The sequence below is a fragment of the Phoenix dactylifera genome, chromosome 10 (assembly GCF_009389715.1).
Source record: "Phoenix dactylifera cultivar Barhee BC4 chromosome 10, palm_55x_up_171113_PBpolish2nd_filt_p, whole genome shotgun sequence".
Classification (NCBI taxonomy): Eukaryota; Viridiplantae; Streptophyta; class Magnoliopsida; order Arecales; family Arecaceae; genus Phoenix; species Phoenix dactylifera.
This window is the reverse complement of record NC_052401.1, coordinates 2,172,132-2,190,834: the sequence shown is the minus strand read 5'-3', so window position 1 is coordinate 2,190,834 and position 18,703 is coordinate 2,172,132. Positions and strand designations below refer to the sequence as shown.

At 39.8% G+C, this 18,703-nt stretch overlaps 2 protein-coding genes and 1 long non-coding RNA gene across 8 annotated transcripts; 1 reads left to right on the top strand and 2 right to left on the bottom strand.

Annotated features, from left to right (window-relative positions):
• Positions 1 to 757: 757 nt before the first annotated feature.
• LOC103703079 lies at positions 758 to 8,516 on the top strand. 6 transcript variants are annotated; one of them, XR_005513610.1, is made up of 11 exons: positions 758 to 980; positions 1,092 to 1,193; positions 1,351 to 1,438; positions 1,841 to 2,142; positions 3,079 to 3,197; positions 4,412 to 4,528; positions 5,486 to 5,607; positions 5,691 to 5,762; positions 6,288 to 6,394; positions 8,005 to 8,137; positions 8,267 to 8,516. It is a non-coding gene; the product is annotated as an uncharacterized LOC103703079 (long non-coding RNA). The 6 variants fall into 6 exon arrangements; XR_003384871.2 differs by having other exon boundaries at positions 760 to 980; positions 1,841 to 2,112; positions 6,288 to 6,388; XR_005513609.1 differs by having other exon boundaries at positions 760 to 980; positions 1,841 to 2,112; positions 5,691 to 5,798.
• A 10-nt stretch (positions 8,517 to 8,526) lies between these two features.
• On the bottom strand, positions 8,527 to 9,986 carry LOC120112116. Its single transcript, XM_039130754.1, has 2 exons — positions 9,694 to 9,986; positions 8,527 to 8,907 (listed from the first exon to the last, which is right to left on the bottom strand). Exons 1-2 carry the CDS (start codon positions 9,953 to 9,955, stop codon positions 8,642 to 8,644), a joined length of 528 nt encoding a protein of 175 aa, XP_038986682.1. The 5' UTR covers positions 9,956 to 9,986; the 3' UTR covers positions 8,527 to 8,641.
• Positions 9,987 to 13,152: 3,166 nt separating this feature from the next.
• Positions 13,153 to 17,397, bottom strand: LOC103703221 (acyl carrier protein, mitochondrial-like). Its single transcript, XM_008786005.3, has 2 exons — positions 16,969 to 17,397; positions 13,153 to 13,538 (listed from the first exon to the last, which is right to left on the bottom strand). The coding sequence occupies exons 1-2, from the start codon at positions 17,380 to 17,382 to the stop codon at positions 13,362 to 13,364; spliced, it is 591 nt and encodes a 196-aa protein (XP_008784227.1). The 5' UTR covers positions 17,383 to 17,397; the 3' UTR covers positions 13,153 to 13,361.
• Between the last annotated feature and the right edge of the window lie 1,306 nt (positions 17,398 to 18,703).

The following is an 18,703-nucleotide window of genomic DNA, read 5'->3' as shown; positions in this document are numbered from 1 at the left end:
ATCTATTTCGTACAGGTTGGTCGCATGTGTTGGAGAGAACTTCGCTGCCGTGGTTTGGGGATTTTGTTTATTCTGCTCTAGCCTGTCAGGGTTCCCCGATCAAGCTTTTCTATAAAAAAATTAACCTCTCCTCTTTGCGATGAAGTTTGTAGTTGTCATCTTTTGTGTGGCGTTTCATTTCGGATCGGAACCGAGATACCAAGCAAATAGCGGCTCGAGAAGATTTGTACGGCATGCCACTAACCCGCGGTTAGAATTTTGAGATCATGAAGTGCTACCTAAATCTATCGTCAGAATTAGAACAAAATAAAAAAAATAATTTAAAGCAATTTTCAAAACAAAAGACCTTTCTTCAAGATTACAACCTAATTTTTATGAGTACTCTCATTATTGTCAAAGTAGGTAGTGCTTTCTTCTATGAAATAATTAATCGATTGGTGATAGTTTGATGATAGTGAGTATACAAGCAATAAAAACCTCCATAAGAAAACGGAGAAAACTGCTAGTATATCTTTATTTCCATCGGCAAACTAATCTGAGAGATGTAGCAACATTAAAACCTGACATTGATTAATAATTCCCCATCTTAAAGCGTGCACATCTACACCCACAGCGAGCAGCATTTCAGGAGCCCAAGTTAAATCCCAGATCCAGAACTTGGGCCGGGCCTTAATTAGATATCACAAAAATCGTTGGGCTTGTACCCCTCCAGCCCGAGGGGCCAAATAGTTTTACCGGGTTGGGTCGAGCCGCGGCAGGTCGTAGGAATGAAGACTCTGCCCTACTCTTCAGCGTAGGAACGAGGAAGAAAGCGCCCGCGCCCTCGCGCGCCCGCGCGATGGCTCTGAGTCGTCTCCATCTCGCTCCACCTCCCTATCATCATTCCCCACCATCTCCTCTCCTCTCCTATCCTCTCCCTTTCCAAGAGCTGCTCCTCCGCCCATCGTCTCCTCTGCTCCAAATCGGTTCTGCCGCTCCAGGTCAGCGCCCATGGATCCGCGAATCGCACCACGGCAGTGGGATGCCCCTCGTCTTCTTTTCTTTTCTGTTATTTCTCTCTATTTCTAATCTCCTTTTCCCTCTTTTTTAAGGAAAAAAGAAAATTGAAGCAGGATTCGGGCGCGGGGGAGAGCTGTCCGCGGGCGATCTTCTGGATTATCTCTACGAATGTTGGGCTTAGTTCCTCGCCACTGGTACTACGAATTCGATCATTATTTATTTCGAATTTAAGGAAAAAAATTCTATCATGGCCGAGTTGAAGGAACTGGTCAAGAATCTCTAAAAGATTCTGGGATTTTAACGAGGAACAAAGGTGGCATGATTCCTAACGTTGTGTTTTTTGCATTTCAGCTGAAGCGAAATGGCAACTGATCGCGGCGGGACGCTCCTTCTTCGCGCGGAACATGTCCTCCTTGGTTGCCTTTGCGGTCGGAGAAAAGTGAGTCATCTTTCCATCCTTCGCATGTATGATGCATATCCATAACGACGGCTTTTTGCACGCATGTATCAGCTGATTGGATTGTTGCTGATGCTGCGAAAAAAGCTAAGCTTTACTATTGACATGAAAGCCACAGTTTCGCATTGGCGTTTTGCTCGATGGGTTTAACTAACATGATCTGATCGTTACTAATAAATTCTCATTTAAGTTTCGAACCTTTCATGCTTGAGCTGAAATTATATGCTGCTTGTTACACATCATCACTCAGTTATGATTAACACTTGTCTTTCATCAGTTTTGATATTATTCTATCTTATTTCAGTTCTTGATTGTTGTTCCTCATTAGATCTAAAAAAAGGCAATTCCTTTCAATTTCATAGGATCATTATTCTTTCCTTGCAGATATAACAATGGCAGTGGGTTTCACATAATTGCTGCTCAGACAGATAGCCATGCTTGAAACAGAAGCGTAGGTCTGCATCCTCCAGGTCTAGATTTCTGACGGTAAATGTGCAGGCGTATGGAGGAGGCTTATGGCACGTATGGTTCGGCAGAGGTCAAAATTTGGCTCAAAGAGTTATCCTAAAAGCTGGTGATGGTTCCCTAATGCATAAGCTTGTCATAATGAGGAGAGCTTTCTGGCATGTACCGATATTGGCCATTCATCTTGAAAGGTCGCTCCTTATTTCTTCTTTTTACCGCTGGTTAGTGCCTGTTGTTTTATTTAATGTGACATTATCGAATTGCTTTATTTTGAATTGCTTGCACCTGGTGGAAGTTAGTACTGCAGTTACTTATCATGATACTGGTTTCTACCTTTTCAGTGTGTTGAGGTATCCTATTAATATAGTTACCTAGTCTTTGGTTTGAACTTGCTGTTCAATTACAAATTAAGATGCTTTTGGTTTAAGAACTAGGACATGCCAAAATATGTGAACTGAAGCGATATCATTTCATATCTAACTTCACCATCAAATGCCTCACTTATTGAGGTGGTGTTTGCGTGATAAACTTAGGGAAAATGGTCGGAAATCTAAATATTTCAACACAATAGAGGATGCCATTCATCCCATGTGAGAGGGAAATTGGTTGATGTAGGAAACCAGATTTCACCTTCCATTCTACTGACACTTGAAATAGTTCATCTTTTATATGGCTCGTATTTACATGCTTTTCATTCACCATGTACACTTTCCAAAATTATTTTTTCTTTTGAGGTAGTTCTGTTTATTGACAAATTTGTTTCGTTCTTGATTGCCACCATTGTTCGCATGTCTTATTATGATATGAAACTTTGCTGCTAAAATTAATGATAAGACAAAGCAATATTGAATATCACTTCTCTATCTCAGTCCATTTTGCGACCCTGCAGCCTCCATTTGCTCCTCTGTACTTACTATTATGTTTCCATGCGTTTCCATTTGATTCTGTTTGAGGCTTCCGTCTCACTTAATCCATTCTTCCAATCGCTTGTGCCCCTGCATGAAAAACGTGTTATGGGCACACGGGATGAACTTATTTTAGTCCTTTGCATTCAATATGTTGTTTCATTGAAGGGGACAAAACAGTGCATTAACTTATTCTTCATTTGGTATATCACAGTCAATACAATAACTTATTCTTCATTTGGTATACCACAGTCAACACTGAAGGGTTCAGACCAAACTGTGAGTCACCTTGTTCCACTACTTGCAACAAAACTTGAGGAGGCACAAGTGCAATCTGAAGACAAAAAGGATTCATTTCACTTCCATTGCAGGTATTTCCATGAATACTATTATGATTTTTGTTAAGCACCTGACGGTGCCATATCTGTAGTTCCAAATAGAATATTGGATCGGATTACGAGGTTATTATCAACTTATGCTTTATCATTTGTATTTGAAATTTGGAAGTTGGAAGGTGGCAGTCGCAGTTTGTTAATTTATGAACTCTGCATTTCAGATGTTATTTGAGGAACTTGGTTGTAATGTTGATGAAATAATGGGTAGAGCTAAATATTTGTGATACTCAGCCTAGATGCCTTGGAGGTGGAAATAATGAATTTATCCCCTCTGTAGACTTGACAATTACTGTGCACTCAGAGCTCTTCTAGACTCATGGAAGTCTCCTCGAGATTTAGAAAATGAGCAGGCTATCAAAATGGTTGCTTTATTTGATAATGAAGAGGAAATCATTTCCAATGCAGCTTCAAATCTTTTTTTCATCTTCTGTACTGTTGTTCTGGTTGCTGTGGGCATCTCTAGTCATAGCATTGCTTTCTTCTCCTTTTCTGCTTGAATCTAATCATTGTCCCTGTCTAGTCACTTCATTTAATTTCATATTGCAGTCTTATTTGTTTTTAAACATGCACACATGATGCGTGATAATTTATGGTCAGCAAACCGTAAGAGTTGTCTGGATTGATTTCACTTGCCATAATTCCCTTTAAGTTTGTTTGCCACAAGAGCTCTGTTCCACCACTCCAACAATTCCTCTAGAAAAGTGTGTCCTGTGGTTGTCTCTTTTGCTAGTATGTGAAGAGTAAACCTAGAAAAATCTTTAATTGCCATGATGTAGGTCATCATCAGCACTTGAAATCCTTCTGTGTGCTACATTGTGTTTTCATTGTAAGGCTTTTCTTAGTATTTGTTAAGAAATTAAAAGTGGCATGTTTGCTGCTTTGAATTGCACATCTAAGTGCATCTTACTAAGTCCAGAATCATGCTACTTGTTTTGAACATATAGCTTCTTCCCTACAACATTTAGAAAGAAAATTTATGACATGGTCCTGCGAAAAACTGAAAATGTTATGTTATTATGTGTGAGCTTATGATGCCCACTGTTTATGAATTTTAATTACCTTATGGCCCTGTGGGTACCACATTTGTGTTTTAAATAGAAATTTTTTTGTTGTTCTCTTATCTTTGTTCTAGATAAAGATTTCAAAATCAGCAATATTAATAAAAATGTCAACTTGCTAATTTTATGCAGGAAATTTTTGTGAGGAATGATCTGGGATGTGGATGTACTAAGGCGCCATACTTGCTTCTGGGGTTGGTTCGTTGTACAAACTGTAGATTGCGGCATTCCTCAGCTCTCCACGCACAGGTATATCTATCTCATCCTTAGGCTTTACTACATGTATATAAAATTCAAGCAAATTTTGTTGGCTCGATGTGAGAATGTATTATCTCTATAAATTAAATTCATGGCAGAAAATTGGGATTACAGGAATACACTAGATCCAAATAAACCATATAACAAGCAAAAATTGGTATTTAAAATTCATGCAGCATTGGTCTCTTGAATGATGACAAGTCGGTTTTTATCAACATACAAGTGACAGTAGGCAAGTTTTGACAGGATGAGAGTAACCCAACAAGCCTGATCCTCTGACCAAACAAACGAAATAAGGTGCATTTTTAACTCAGAGAATCATGAGTTGGTAAACAGGCAGTCTGGCAGATCAAGTTTATGTGCATGCATAAAACACATCCTTCTAATTAGAATCCATCTTAAAATATTCGGATTCATAAACTTGGCGTCAACCATATATATTCTAGTTCATGTCCTTATCAGGGTCATTTTAAGCCTGCCTTCCTGTATTACTCTTCAAGGACCAGAACCTCGGTTGTCTTCATGTTCTGCTTACACGAGTGAATAATCTCATGTTCCTCAGCTGGTGCTATTCTAAGCTTCCTCATGGGTACTAGCTATTATCTTCTTATTTGACCCATCCATCTTTATACGAGCATGATTATTGAGTTCATTTTATGCACAGGAAGTCGCTTCATCAAATAAATGCCCATGTCGGATCCACTGTTCAGTTGACTTATTGTGCCGTAACAAACAAATTTCTTTGTTATTGTTCACTAATATACCATTTGCATTCAACTTGCCTCACTTTGATCACCATGTTAAATATCCCGAGCCCATTTTAAAGTGCCAGTGCTGTAATTCATCCATCAATACACGCTGGTGCCTCATCTCCCTAAAATATTTCCTTAATTTTACCGTCCGATTATTTATATTCTTGTCGCTGAATATAAACCCATCAAATTTCAGTATGCCCCTGAATCAAAGAGGAGAAGAAGGAGGAGGAGAAGAAAACATAAAACTGTTAATGTTCAAATGGATCAGTCTCCAGACACCGGCCAGAATGATCCTGAAACATCATAAATATTTTGGTCAGTATCCCAACCTGATTGGATGTCACTCCAGTTTGAGCCAATTGCTCATCCACCTGAATGGTGTTGATGTTGTATCACAGCCATCTCATGAAGATCGGCAGCTCGCATCTCTCTTAACACACAGTTTGGTATCTTGGTGTGATGTTGGTGTGGTAGGTGCTTTTGTCCTCCTATCTTTTCGAGTGTAGGTGGGTTGTAAAGTTATATTTTTTTTTGAAATAATTATGCAAAAAATCCTGAACTATTTGAGGGTTTTCAATTTTCTCTTGAATTTTAATTTAGGGTAATCAGGTTATCGAACTTTTAAATTTGTTCAATTTAGATCTTGATTATGAATTCCATTTGGCTACCGTGATGGAATTGTTATGTGATGTCATATGAGAAATCATCATCTTCTGCCATATAAGCTAGGCACGTGACAATTCTGTTACGGCAATAAGACAGAATTCATAGCTAGGGTCTGAATTAAATGAATTTAAATGATCCGATTGTACTAAATTAAAGTTCAGGAGAAAATTAGAAATCCCAAACAGTTCGAAATTTTTTGCATGATTTTTTTTTTAGTTACGGTCTAAGTTACTGACCAATTTGTTAATGGTTCTCTATCTATCTGAATTGCTATCGGCTATTTGATGTTCATTACTATCCGAATTGTCTTCTTCGTTTGGACCATTCAGGCTTTCCTGCGGTGGAAGTACTCTCTGGATCAAGTGGGCAGGCATGCGTCTGAATAGCTCATTACTCTACTGCTCTGCAGCGCCTTTGGTTCTTCTGAATGGTAATGGTATGATCTGAGCCCCTAGCATCATTATTTTTATCTTGGTTCCCATCTTTTTGTCTACGATCTCTGAGTACCTCTAGAATTTAGGATGGACTTCACGTGCAGGGCCCCAGGTCAAATTTATGGTGGGTTATGGTCATATTAATGAATTTCATGCTTAACGGGTGAGCATTTAAAAAAGAAGAGCATGCCTATTTATCTAAAGCCTATATTTGCAATAAAAATTCTCGCAATACCAGATAATATATGCTACTCTCTTGATCAATGATTTTATAAATACAGGATTCGCAATTTATTTGGTAATGTACCTTTTATCTATAGACTTTGATTTTTTTTTTTAAAACTAAGTCTATCAATGTAATGTGAAGACAGGAATTCTAGCATTATTAAGTATTATTAGCATATGCTAATAAGAATATGCACCAAGGGGAAACTTACCAACCTCCAAATGGGTATTAGGTGGACTTGTGCTCTCGAGCAAAGCCTATGTGTAGCCAAATAAATTGGGGAAAAATCTCTATATTATGATTAGTGGTGTTACTTGGTATGATCCATTTAAGATTTTGTTTGGAGTCTTCCATATCATTAAAGCAAGGAAATAGTCTTTTCTTTTTTTGCTTATTTTAAGATGTAATCATTGCAAATGAGATCAAGTGGGCTGTTGATGGGACTCCGAAGTCAAGACCACATGACGTACAACTAGCTCACAGTCAGCTGGTGCGTACGGACGGACTCTTCTGGCTCTTTCTCTCTCGTCTCATGCTTTTCTTCTATCTGAATCTGGTCTTCGTTATATTTAAGAAACACATTGACCTCCCCTCGAATCTATGAGATCAGTCTTTTGACCCATCATCACCCCATCAGCCTTTTAAGATCTCAGGGAAAAAGATCACTTCCTCTTTATGGATCCGGCTTAAAAAAGTCCTTAATTATAACGAGGATGGCTTCGGACATCTTAAAAGGCTTCTGCTGCCTATTCTACTGCAGGGTAGTCGTAGTTCTTTTCTGCTTATTTACACTGCAAGGTTGCCCTAGTTTTGCTCCCAGAGTACACCAGGGACTATGAACAGTTCACAGGAGGACCATGCATTTCAGATGGTCTTGCAATGGCTTCATCCATATAGGCTCTGAGGCCTGCCCACCCAAAATTTAATTGCATCACTGATGAGGTGGCTAGTTGATGCAAGGACTTGGCCAAGTGGCCCAACGACCAAATATCTGCATTCCATTTGATTAAACCCGCACCTCGGTTACTATGTATCACGCCTATGGTGGTAAAAAAAAGAACTAGGATTGTTGCATTTTGTAATGCAAGCTTGGAGCAAGCTTGAGGGTTGTGATCGATGGAGCCTTTTTGACTGTTGTAGCCCTGGTTGTTCATGATTAATTTACGTGTACTCCATGGCATACAAGTTAGCCATTTGACCTTAATTTTGTATTAAGACAGCGTGTTCGTCACCTTGATTACCCTATGGTTTTTTTCTTACTGGGAAACCTTGACCTTTTAACACCAGAAATCTCATAAAATTGTACAGATGGCAGGATAGGAAACCAGTTTGATAAACATATTTAAATTGATACTTATATAAGTTTATAAATTGAAATTTTTACAGAAGGGTGGAAAGGATGCAACACATGAAAACCTGAAATAAGCAGAAACTGAATTCGGAGCAGGATCATGGATACTTGGTTCTGTAATGGAGTGCAAGTGAACTTAGATGGTGAAAAATGAGCTACATTGTCGAGGTATAAACCTGAATTACATTGACAAACGAGCATTCCATATATGTGGTGCAAAGTTTTGTTCTTTTCAATTAAAATGGTGAGCATTCTTTATACGCGAGCTTCTCTTTATGCCCTCAATGCATTTTGCAGGAGATCGTGGCAAAAGATGTCGATATTGCCTACAAACGTTTCGTGGCCTTCTTCCAATCTTTTTTCTGGCATCGACAAGAAGCTTAGCATGGATTCTTAGGTGATGGATACCATAACTTGGCTTATTTATATTGTTCCAAAATTATTCCTAGTGGCGGTAAAATTAAATTAAATTGTTCTAGCATTTGGCCTATGAATATTCATTCCTGTTGGCACCGTTTCCTGTAGAAAGCAAGAAGAATTTCTTGTAGCAAGCTAGATTTGATAACAGAACTATATATTACTGCCCTGGGGGCAAAAGTGATCAAACTACACAGATTTTTAGCCCCATCACAAAAGCATCCAAAAAAATCCTCCGAGCACACTTGCACTGCATCAAGGCTTGCTTGCACCAGGAGTGTTGTCGTTTGAAGGGGTGGCGTTGAGGTCCATGACGGGGCTGGGGTTGGGATTGGAGTCGGAGTTGGCGTTGGCGTTGGATTTGTCCAGTTTCTGCTTCAGTTCAGACAAGAGGGCCTGGTTCTCCTTGTTCAGAAGCTGTGCCTTCTTCCGCAGCCTTTCATTCTCTTTCATTATGTAACAGTTCTGCAAGTAGAGCTCGGAGTTGATCCTCTCCATCACTTCTCGATAGGAACAGTACTCTGAAAACAATACCAGCAGTAAGCAAGATTAGCTTCGGAAGAACAGAATCATAGGAGTTAAAAGTGGCAGCAGAGTAAATCAAATTAGTCGGAGTGAAGGTTGTGATTCAAACTATGTATATTAAACCAAGTGACTCGTTTGTCCCAAAGGAAAAGAACACGGTTGTTGAGGCACTGCAACCTAGAAGACCCACAGGGAACAAATAAAACGTGCATAACCGAACCTTCTGAAGCAAAAGACCTCGACATGTCATGGACTCTGTGCCATGGCACATGAGGCAGGCAGAAGAAGGGGGTGGAGAGAGAGAGATTGTTAACTACAGTATCTCTCTCCAAGTGTATGACCACAAGTATAAACAAGCAGCATAAAGGAAGAAACAATGGCAGATATTATATTTTCCTTTCAATTGTTTGTGAGAAATATAAGAAAAGAGGTCTAACGTAAGACAAATCCAATAAATAACTAACCAAACAACCATCCAAGTGTCGAAAGGTTCAAAAGCAAGCACCAAATTCTCTTACCTTATATGAAAAGGATTCACAAAGGACAATGGAGCTACATATGTAAAACAAAGCAACACCCAGAATAACAAAATCCATCTACCTTCCCCGACCACCAAAGAAAGAATAAGAAACCAGAGAAACAAGCCTAAACCAACATACCAACTTTAGGATGAGAACACAATTGATGTGTGCCAACTACCCCATACTCTCAAACAAAGAACACAAGAGCACCCTCCACATCAAGCTCAAGCATTCCAAAAGAAGCAGCTCGAAGGAGTTCACCTCTTGGGTGGTTGCCCTCCAAAGTGAGAAATGAGAAAGCCAAGTATGATGGACAGGAGCCAAGAAGCGTGCAGCTGGGGATGGGCTCTTGGAGGTGGGTTGTGGGGATATTTATAGCGTAGAAGATGAGGGGGTGACAAGTGAGACATGCTTCTCTCTCTCTCTCTAACCTCTTCTCCCTCTCTCTCTCTCTCTCTCTCTCAAACCTCTTCTTCCTCTCTCTCTCTCTCTCTGTGTGTGTTCGTCCACAGGAATCATGCATGTATGCGAGCGAGCGAGCGAGGGGAGGCGACCGGTGGGGGGCGAGAGTTTAATGTAAGCAAATGATGAGGTTGGGCGGCGGGGTGGCGTCACGTGATGGTGGCCGGGGTCCGGGGGCATTTCGGGAACTCCACAAGCTCTCCACATCATGATGGGTTCGGTCGGCCCAAGATTCGCAATGATGGCCCTTTCGGGCCCCCACCCGCCCATCAGCACCCCCCTCATCGATGCTCTTTTGTTTCTTCCCATCATCACCATTACCATCCCATTTATTGTCATCATCCACATCTCCTAGTTTTAGTGTTTTACCCTCCATCCTCCTCTTTTTCTTTTTTTTTTAACCCTCCCCACTGCACCCATGGAGAAGATAAATAAATTCAAGATGACATTATCTTGCTCAAGTAATGTCAATCCCATTCATCCTCGGTTAACTCACAAGTGCTGGTAAACTTATCTAGTCTTTGCAGCTCCTGATTCTGCTGTCATTCCATGATCAGGATCTTTATTCCTGACTATATCCATTGAAGGTCTAGTCAAAGCCTGTAAATCTTTAAGTTAAAAAAAAGGAGAAGAAAATAGCATGGCGGAGGTCCTAATTATAAAATAATCATCAAATGAGGGGCCGGGAGTTAATTTCGACAAACACTTTCCATCCCAATACAGCCCCTAGTATTATTATTGTTAGTCCTTCCTTCACGAACATGGTTTTTGTTTCATTCGGACAGATCTGCCCTCAGGATTCAAAGGAGCACTGGGGCAAAATGGTCAATCTGTTTGGGCCCTCGTGGGCCTCGTTGGCTTCATATGAGCCGTTGCTCATACGGTGTTTCATGAACTTTTCATGTAACGATTTTGATGCAGTTTTTCCCCGAACTTTTTAATGATATTTTGCCGGAATCGTGACAGCTGGACTATATTTGTGAACAGCACGAAGGTTTTACCCATGACGTGATGATGAGACCGAGGGTAGAACGGTCATTAGGATCAAGGACCTCGTGAGCCTAGTTGGATTTTTGCGAAAGATTTAGGCTTTGGAGCAAGTTAAGGGCCGAAAGGCACTGGAGATGGTCCTGAACTTTTCTTTCCGGGAGGGGGAAAAAGAAAAAGTTCTGCTGCATGGAATCCCATCATTAAGATGTTTCCAGTGTTCCACCCATAGTCTCTTTTATGCTTTTATTAACGCTACTAATGAGTTACGATGCATGAGAAGATGGCAATCATATTAAGGCACGAAGATAGCTAAGATTAGGTTATTTAGCACATCGAATGGAGTGCAATACATGCCTCTGATCTGCTGCAAGAGAGAGTTTACAGATTGCCTTTAACATTAATTTCTAGTTAGGGAGGGTCAAGTATAGGCTTGGGGATTCGTATGCCATATATGCTACTTGATGCGAGTTGGACTCCCAACTTATGCCATTGTATATATGCAATGAAGTCTAAGAACATATAAAAAGGGGCACATTTGTTAGTGAAGCATCTTGAGAGTCTAACCGGCATTCTTTGAGATAGCCTTAATGCTACAAACTTGTGCTTTGCTATTGGTAGCCTTCACCTCAATGGAAGGCTTTCATAACAAACTGATAGGTCCAAGGGTTTGCAATCACTTGTGGGTTTCAGATTTGTAATAATATATATCTAAAAGTAGACTAGGAAAAATATAAAAGCATAAAGCACAAGGGTAGACTTCGAGTTGGCACACCCTTGTTCTCCATCCTAATAATTATAACTGCGCCGGTTTGGTTTGTTCTGAAGTGAAAAATGATGAAACACACTAAGAAATAAATAATATCAATAATAAAGAACAATAACAATAATTTCTCTCCTAAAAATATTTGGTGGCATGGTGTCGTAATGCCTGCTGCCTACATGGCTGGATATCTGCGTCCATGGCCTACCACCTCTCAGGGGAATAGGTTTCAATGAGCGTAGCCTCTTGATTCCCCCGAGAGATTTTGCATGGCTCCAGAAACAGATAATGAGCACCATTCAAGCCCTCCACTTGGTAGTTAGTGAAAACACCTATATATACTTCCTCCTGGCAGGCTTCAGGGATGGTATTTTTACCATCATGACAGACTTTTAACCTCCATTTGGTCTCTGCATCCATTGCAGGCATAATTTTGGCAATATGATAAGGATTCAATAGGTCTTTTCTGGATGGGTACGAGAGAAGAAGAGCTCCTCTAGATTTGGCCCCAGTGCTTAAAAATGGAAAGGAGAGGCAGACCCCCAAGCTGCTCTTTTGCTTGCTGGAAAACAGAATCCAACTTCAGATGCTAGGATGTGTTCTTCGAGTAAGAAACTCATTAGTAGAAGGCTTCGGAAGGAGGAATATAATCTCATCACACGGAAGTAGGATTGCATGTTCGGAGGCTTGCAGGTGCCATGCAGTTCATCTCACTTGATGCCTCCCTCCACATGGTCCGCTCATCATGAGCCATTCAATAAGAGAGGTCCTTCATTATCGACCTTGTTACAATGGATTGCATCCCCCGAGCCATCCCATTCCATTACGGCACTCCTTTAGCTTGACAGTTCAGAGAAAAACTCATCGTTCGGATTGCCACAGCAGCTTCTTTAATGCTTTTGATCAGAGTTATAAATCACGTTGTGGTGATACATGACGAGCGGCGTCAATCTAAAGCACTGCAAATTCTGGAATTTTGGGAGCGAGATTTGGTCCAATGAAAGAACGAAGACAAGTGCTATCATGGGAAACAAGGGTCCAAGTACTATTATAGGAAATAAGGATCCACATTGGTGGTAGCTGGACACTCGGTACCGAAGAATCCAAAGCATGGTTCGCCATATGGTACGAAGCATACCCTACCATATCAGTTCGATATCATTACGCTGAAAAAATTTCGTACCATACCGACACTGAGTTACTGCAGCACCGATACGGAATCTGGTACTGAAATAGCGAACTTTAACCTAGAGACTTTGGGCAGAGCCTAATGAATAGGGCTTGTGTCCATGCTGCTATCGCACTGTATCACTGATGGATGTCTCCTATTTTAACTACCCTCCTTTGGATTGTGGGGACAAGCCAATCTGTGAAATTTCTTCATCAGTGAACAGGCAAAGAAGGCCTTACTGTGCAAGATCAAACATTTAATGCGCGAGCAATTTTACATCTAGCCCCTACCTATCCGCATTTATCATGTTATAAGAAAAAACAAAGATCAAAGATCACAAAAGGGGTATTAGCGGGCTATTAAACTGGACATTTCAAGCATTTTTATCAATGAGAAGAAAATATTCTCGAAAGATGAGTATAAAAGTATCCTATGAAATATCCAAAAAAAAAACAACTGAAGGTTGCAGAAAAATGGTCTTGACGATATCGTCATTACAAGCAACCCAGAGAGTCTAGATTCAGCCAAAAGATGGAATTCGAAAATTTATTTGGCTTGTGGATGGGCAGCAATGTAGTCGATGAGATGAGCAGCAGATGAGATTTTGTCAGCCTCGCCGTCGGGAATTTCAACTGCAAACTCCTCTTCTACTGCCACCATAACTTCCACATTTTCCAGCATATCCAACTGCAGATCGTTCTTAAAATTTGTGGTTGGGCTCACCTGTCCACGACAGCAAGTAATCCAAGACATTCAGGTCTTCTTTTCATTCAATAGAACAACATGTCGTATAGATGGTGCTTAGGGCTATCATGCATTAACCACATATACATTTCAGAAGATATGGTGAAGCAGCTGTAAGCTCACTTTGCCAATCGAGTCTTAAAAAATTCTACAGATAAATACTTTTTGTCTGTAGCTGGATGAACAAAACATTCAAAGGACTGAAGAGAGTAGCAAGAAACAAGCTAGACAAAATGATGACAACAGTTTGTAACATAAGCAACTATTGTGCATGGAAGAAATAGTATCAGTGCAAGAATCTTAATCACAGGCAACCCAATCTTTTTCCTATTCTCACTGTAGTCCTTGTCTTCATCAGGGTACCTGCTAAAGCTAACATTTTAAAGGGATGTTTTACCAAGAAGTACGGATGGCATATTGATCTCATACAGCTCTTTGGAAGAAGAGGACCCCTCATTTTTATACTTTTTGAACATGTAGTTCACATGCTAATATGCTATCAGAGTACTTTTTTGACATTGCATCAGAAAGTAGGTGTGATAGTTGTAGATCATTTATTAACCACTTAATGCAATTCATAGTAAGGCCAAGAACTAAGTCAATTGAAGAAACAAAGTTTAAATTGCTTCAAGCATTGACTTCTACCTGGGTTCGACATTAGAAATATTTAGTGTGTGAGCAAAAGTCATGGTCATCTATCACGAACGTGGTGGAAAAAACATGGATCCACTAGCATATGTATGCTGCAACAATTAACAGGCCATCAACCACAGTCAAAACCACTCTGACTACAAAGATCATGGAAAAAAGGATAAAAATCAAGTCATAGTTAGAAATTTGGACCAAAGTGATTCACATGAAATATTTCAAGGAAAATATATAGTTCTACTTCCAAGAGAAAAGTCTAATAAAGTACCTATGAGGAATTAAATCCTACAGTTAGAAGAACCCAAGGCCCAAGGTGCTGTGGAAGGTTGTCTGAGGCTAGAAACCCTTATACTCAAAGCATGATCTACGGGCCATATAACAATTGTCTAGGAGTTTACATGTATCGGGCTTAAAAAAACCATCAATGGCAACCGTAGCAAAAAAACTTGACAAGAATAAAATCAATTTTCCCATGAAGACATGCCAATAGTACTGTTTGGTATTTTCTTGCATTTGAGCACTATTAATATATAAATAGTAAATCCTCCAAGTGCAAGGTAGGTTCCTCTGTAGGTAGAGCTGGAAATGAGCTCGGTCCACCAGCATGAGGCCCATCAGGCCAGGTCAGGTCGAGCCGGACTTAGGTCTAAAAATAGGGGCCAAATAAATTAAGTCGATGTCTGGATTGGTCTGTAGCTTGAGCCCAAAAACCGGCATGAGCTTGGCCCATATTTACTATTAGGATCTTCTACCATGAATGTTCGGGTTGGGCCAAGCATTTTGGATTGCTCAGTCAGGCCAATTTGAGTCGAGCCCAGCCATTTGGTTGAAACAAGCTTATTCAAGTCATGTGCGATTGTGGGCTTCAGGCAGGTTCAAGCTAGAATTTGGAAAAAAAATTCGAGCCTAAACCCAGCTCGAAGCCCCAAAAAAATTTTCGGATCAAGTTCGGCCCAGGCTCGGGCAGGGATGTGGCTCAGCCCGGCTCAATCCAAGCCTTACTTATAGGCAGCCTTTAAACATATTATAAAGCTTCAGTGGATATCTGTTTGAGGTTATGTCTGTAAGAAAGACACTTCAACAAAAAAGAATACCTCTAGTATATGGAGAACTTCTCCCTTGGATTGAAACTAGACAAAAAATAATAATAATAGCCTAAGTTTAGGCACACTATGCAATCTCAAGCTCAAGAGTAAATACCCCTCCCTCCCTAGAGAGAGAGGAGAGAGAGAGAGAGAGATTCTTTGTTGAGTGAAGTGGGGTAATCCCAATAGGTTTTGTTTTGTCTGTTTGTTCAAGGTGGTAGAAAACAGTAACTTTGAAGGAAAAATAGGCCCTTCAACCGTAGAACTTAAAGAGACACATAAACGGCATGACATTAGCAAGTAAAGATCTTCCAATAGCATTGGCTTTCTTCTACGAATACAACTACTAATATGCTCAACAAGCATACATACAAGTTTATCAACTAAAATTTAGAACCGCATTCATGATATATAGATATATCTTTCAACTGAAGCTACTAGCAAAAGAGTGTTTAGGAAAATATTTTTGAGTGCCCTTTTTTCTTTTTTTCAATAGATAGTAGGTTCTCTTAGTTCACTAACCTAATTTGCAGGTAAAGTGCAGATATGAATAATGAGAAGTTCAGAGGTCTAATGTTTATGCAACCGACAAAAATCTCAAGTTTGTGAATCATTTATACTCTTGTGTAAGTTATAACAGAAATTTGAGACTTTCCTAAACATCATGAGTGGCTTTGTTGAAAGGACATTAAGAAGATCCATGCATATGTTTGCAAATGTCATGAAGTTGGGACAATATGTCTTAAACATCGAAAGCAATCAAAGAAAGCTGAGATAACAACCAAGACAGATGGAACATGGTGAAGCCATATTTCATTCTCAAATAAACAACAGCCAGTAATACGGATTGATACTGCATACACTTGGGATAAAAACTGGCTCTTCTCAAAACTCTTATACAGTTATATCTATGTCTGCAAGTCATGCACTATCCAGTGTTCAGCTGTAAAGAGTAAAGTGTAAAGGTTAAATCACGATTCAATGCAGGATTCAGTTTTCTACTAACAGTTATATTTAGTTAAGGGGAAAAAACGATCCCTTGAGAAGAAAAAAGATTAAACAAATATTCATGCCTAAAAATTAAAAATGGAAGAAGATCCATACAGTTAAACTTGATCTAACAATCATAAAATTCACCCGGCTTCGAGCAAATGAAAAAGATGAGATAAGGTTTCGGTGCTGATGAGTGAAAATACCCCTCTAGCAAACAAAATGCCATCGTTCAAAGCAATGACTTTTGCCATGCGCAAGCCGTCTTCTCTACCCTAAACCGTGAAACTAAATCAGATTCGAATTCTTTTGAAGACTCCGACATATTCTGAGACCCAAGCGCCCTCCAAAACTGCCCATATTATATGTTTCCAGCAACAAGAGGAAGCCAGTTTTCGTATCCCAACCCGTCACTCTTTACCAAGTTCGTGAATCAGAGTTATTCTTTCCGCTATCACATGAAGAAAAAAAAAATTGTCCTTTCTTGTTACACCATTGCAAAATAAACCCCCCTCTCATCGGTCCAAGATTTGAGAGCATGGACAGGAAACTAATTGGAGACCAGAATTAAGAATAGATCAAGAGTTGATAAATGAAAGGAAAGGAACGGCGATCTCGGAACGCAATGGTTCATTTCACCAGATGGATAATCCAATCGGAGAAACGGAAGAGGATGGATGACAGACCTTGGAGGGATCGACGAAGGGGCAGGATCGGAGGAGATGGACGACGCGATCAGCGATGTCCTGCTTGTCCAAGAACACGGCCGCCGCCGGCGCCGCCGAAGACTGCGAGAATCCCGCCGCTCCACCGCCAACCGCCGGCGGCGGAGGACGAGGAGGGAACGACCTGATGAGACGGATGGCGTTCCGCGCCGCTTGCATCTCGATCGATCGGTCGTGAATTCGGAGCTCAGCCCGGACCACTGCTAATGATATCGGCCGAACGAAGGCCTTGGCTTGGAGATTCGTGTACCTTCCTGAAATTCTGACCGTCCGACCAATCAAACAAACTACGAACCTTTCGATCTCTGTTTCTCGCGTCAATGGGCCGGGCTCATCAACGCAGTTCTCTGTTTGCAATCGCAGCAGTCCGTGCATGGATCGACGGTCGCAATTGAATGAACCCCATGCATCAGGCCCACAAAAGCCCGGTCCATATCAACATCATTTGGTCTTCCATTAGGCTTTCGAAATTTGTGGGTCCAAATGTTTGGGCCCTCCTGGCACATGTTGGCACTCATTTAGATCATGACTTTGTTTATGGAAATGGGAAAAAAAAAGAAAAAAGAAAAAAAAATCTTTTCATGACATCTCTTTCGTAGTATTTTCAATTTTAAACTCACGAGATATCGTTTGATAATTTTTGCTGTTTATTTGTATAATTAAATTCAATAGAACTGCACGAATCATAAATTCAATAATCCATGTAGAATTTTTTTCATGTTCACGTTTATTTTTCTCTCCTTAATCAAATACATTCCATTATATATATATACACACACAGCAAATACAAATATATATGATTAATCAAATGCATATATGTATGTATATGTACAGCAAATACAAATATACCACCATACTCACCCCCTAGTAAAATTATAGGTTTGGAAATAAAAGATATATATGAGGTTTTCTTTACATCATAAATTATGTAGATATTATATAGAGTTGAAGAGGAGAGGGTTTAGTCCCTTCCTGCCATCATGTAGAGGAGTAGGCATGGTATATTCAATCTAGAATTCAAGTCAAATATGGAATTCGCGTATGAAAAAAGTCATAATAAATAAAATAAGATCATGTATCTATAACAGGATTTATATTCTAGGATCCCAATAACATCTGGATATAAATTATTAGTACTTATATGGCAGCTATTATGTGGATGTTGGCCCAACATTCTAAGTCAAGTAGGTCCTTACTGGATGATTGAGAACGGAGCAGATGGATGCGATCTACCATCTTATAAGGCCTCGAGATCTCTAGCCCTCCAAATCAAATGATTTTTAAGAACTCGTTTGATTCGTAAGAAAGATTTTTTCTCACTAAAATATTTTTTTTCTATAAAGTTAATGCTTGGGTATATGATACTTAGAAAGTAGCATATTTTAGAATGACCATTGAGCATCTTTTTTTCTTAAAAATGGTGTAAAATACCTGTTATACCTTTAATAAAGAAAAATACCTTATCTCATTCTATCTCAAATTTTAAGAGCATTTTTAGAAAAAAAAAATTATCTCAATTCTCATCCAATAAAAATTAGCCTTTTTCTTTTCTCTTCCTTAAAGACTCCAACCAAATACGAGGCGTCTCTCCACTTTCTAATTGACTCCACTTTCTAATTGACTCCACTTTCTCCTCATGTTCCATAAACCAAACGAGTCCTAAAAATAATTTAAAAATAATATATCACACCCGGCT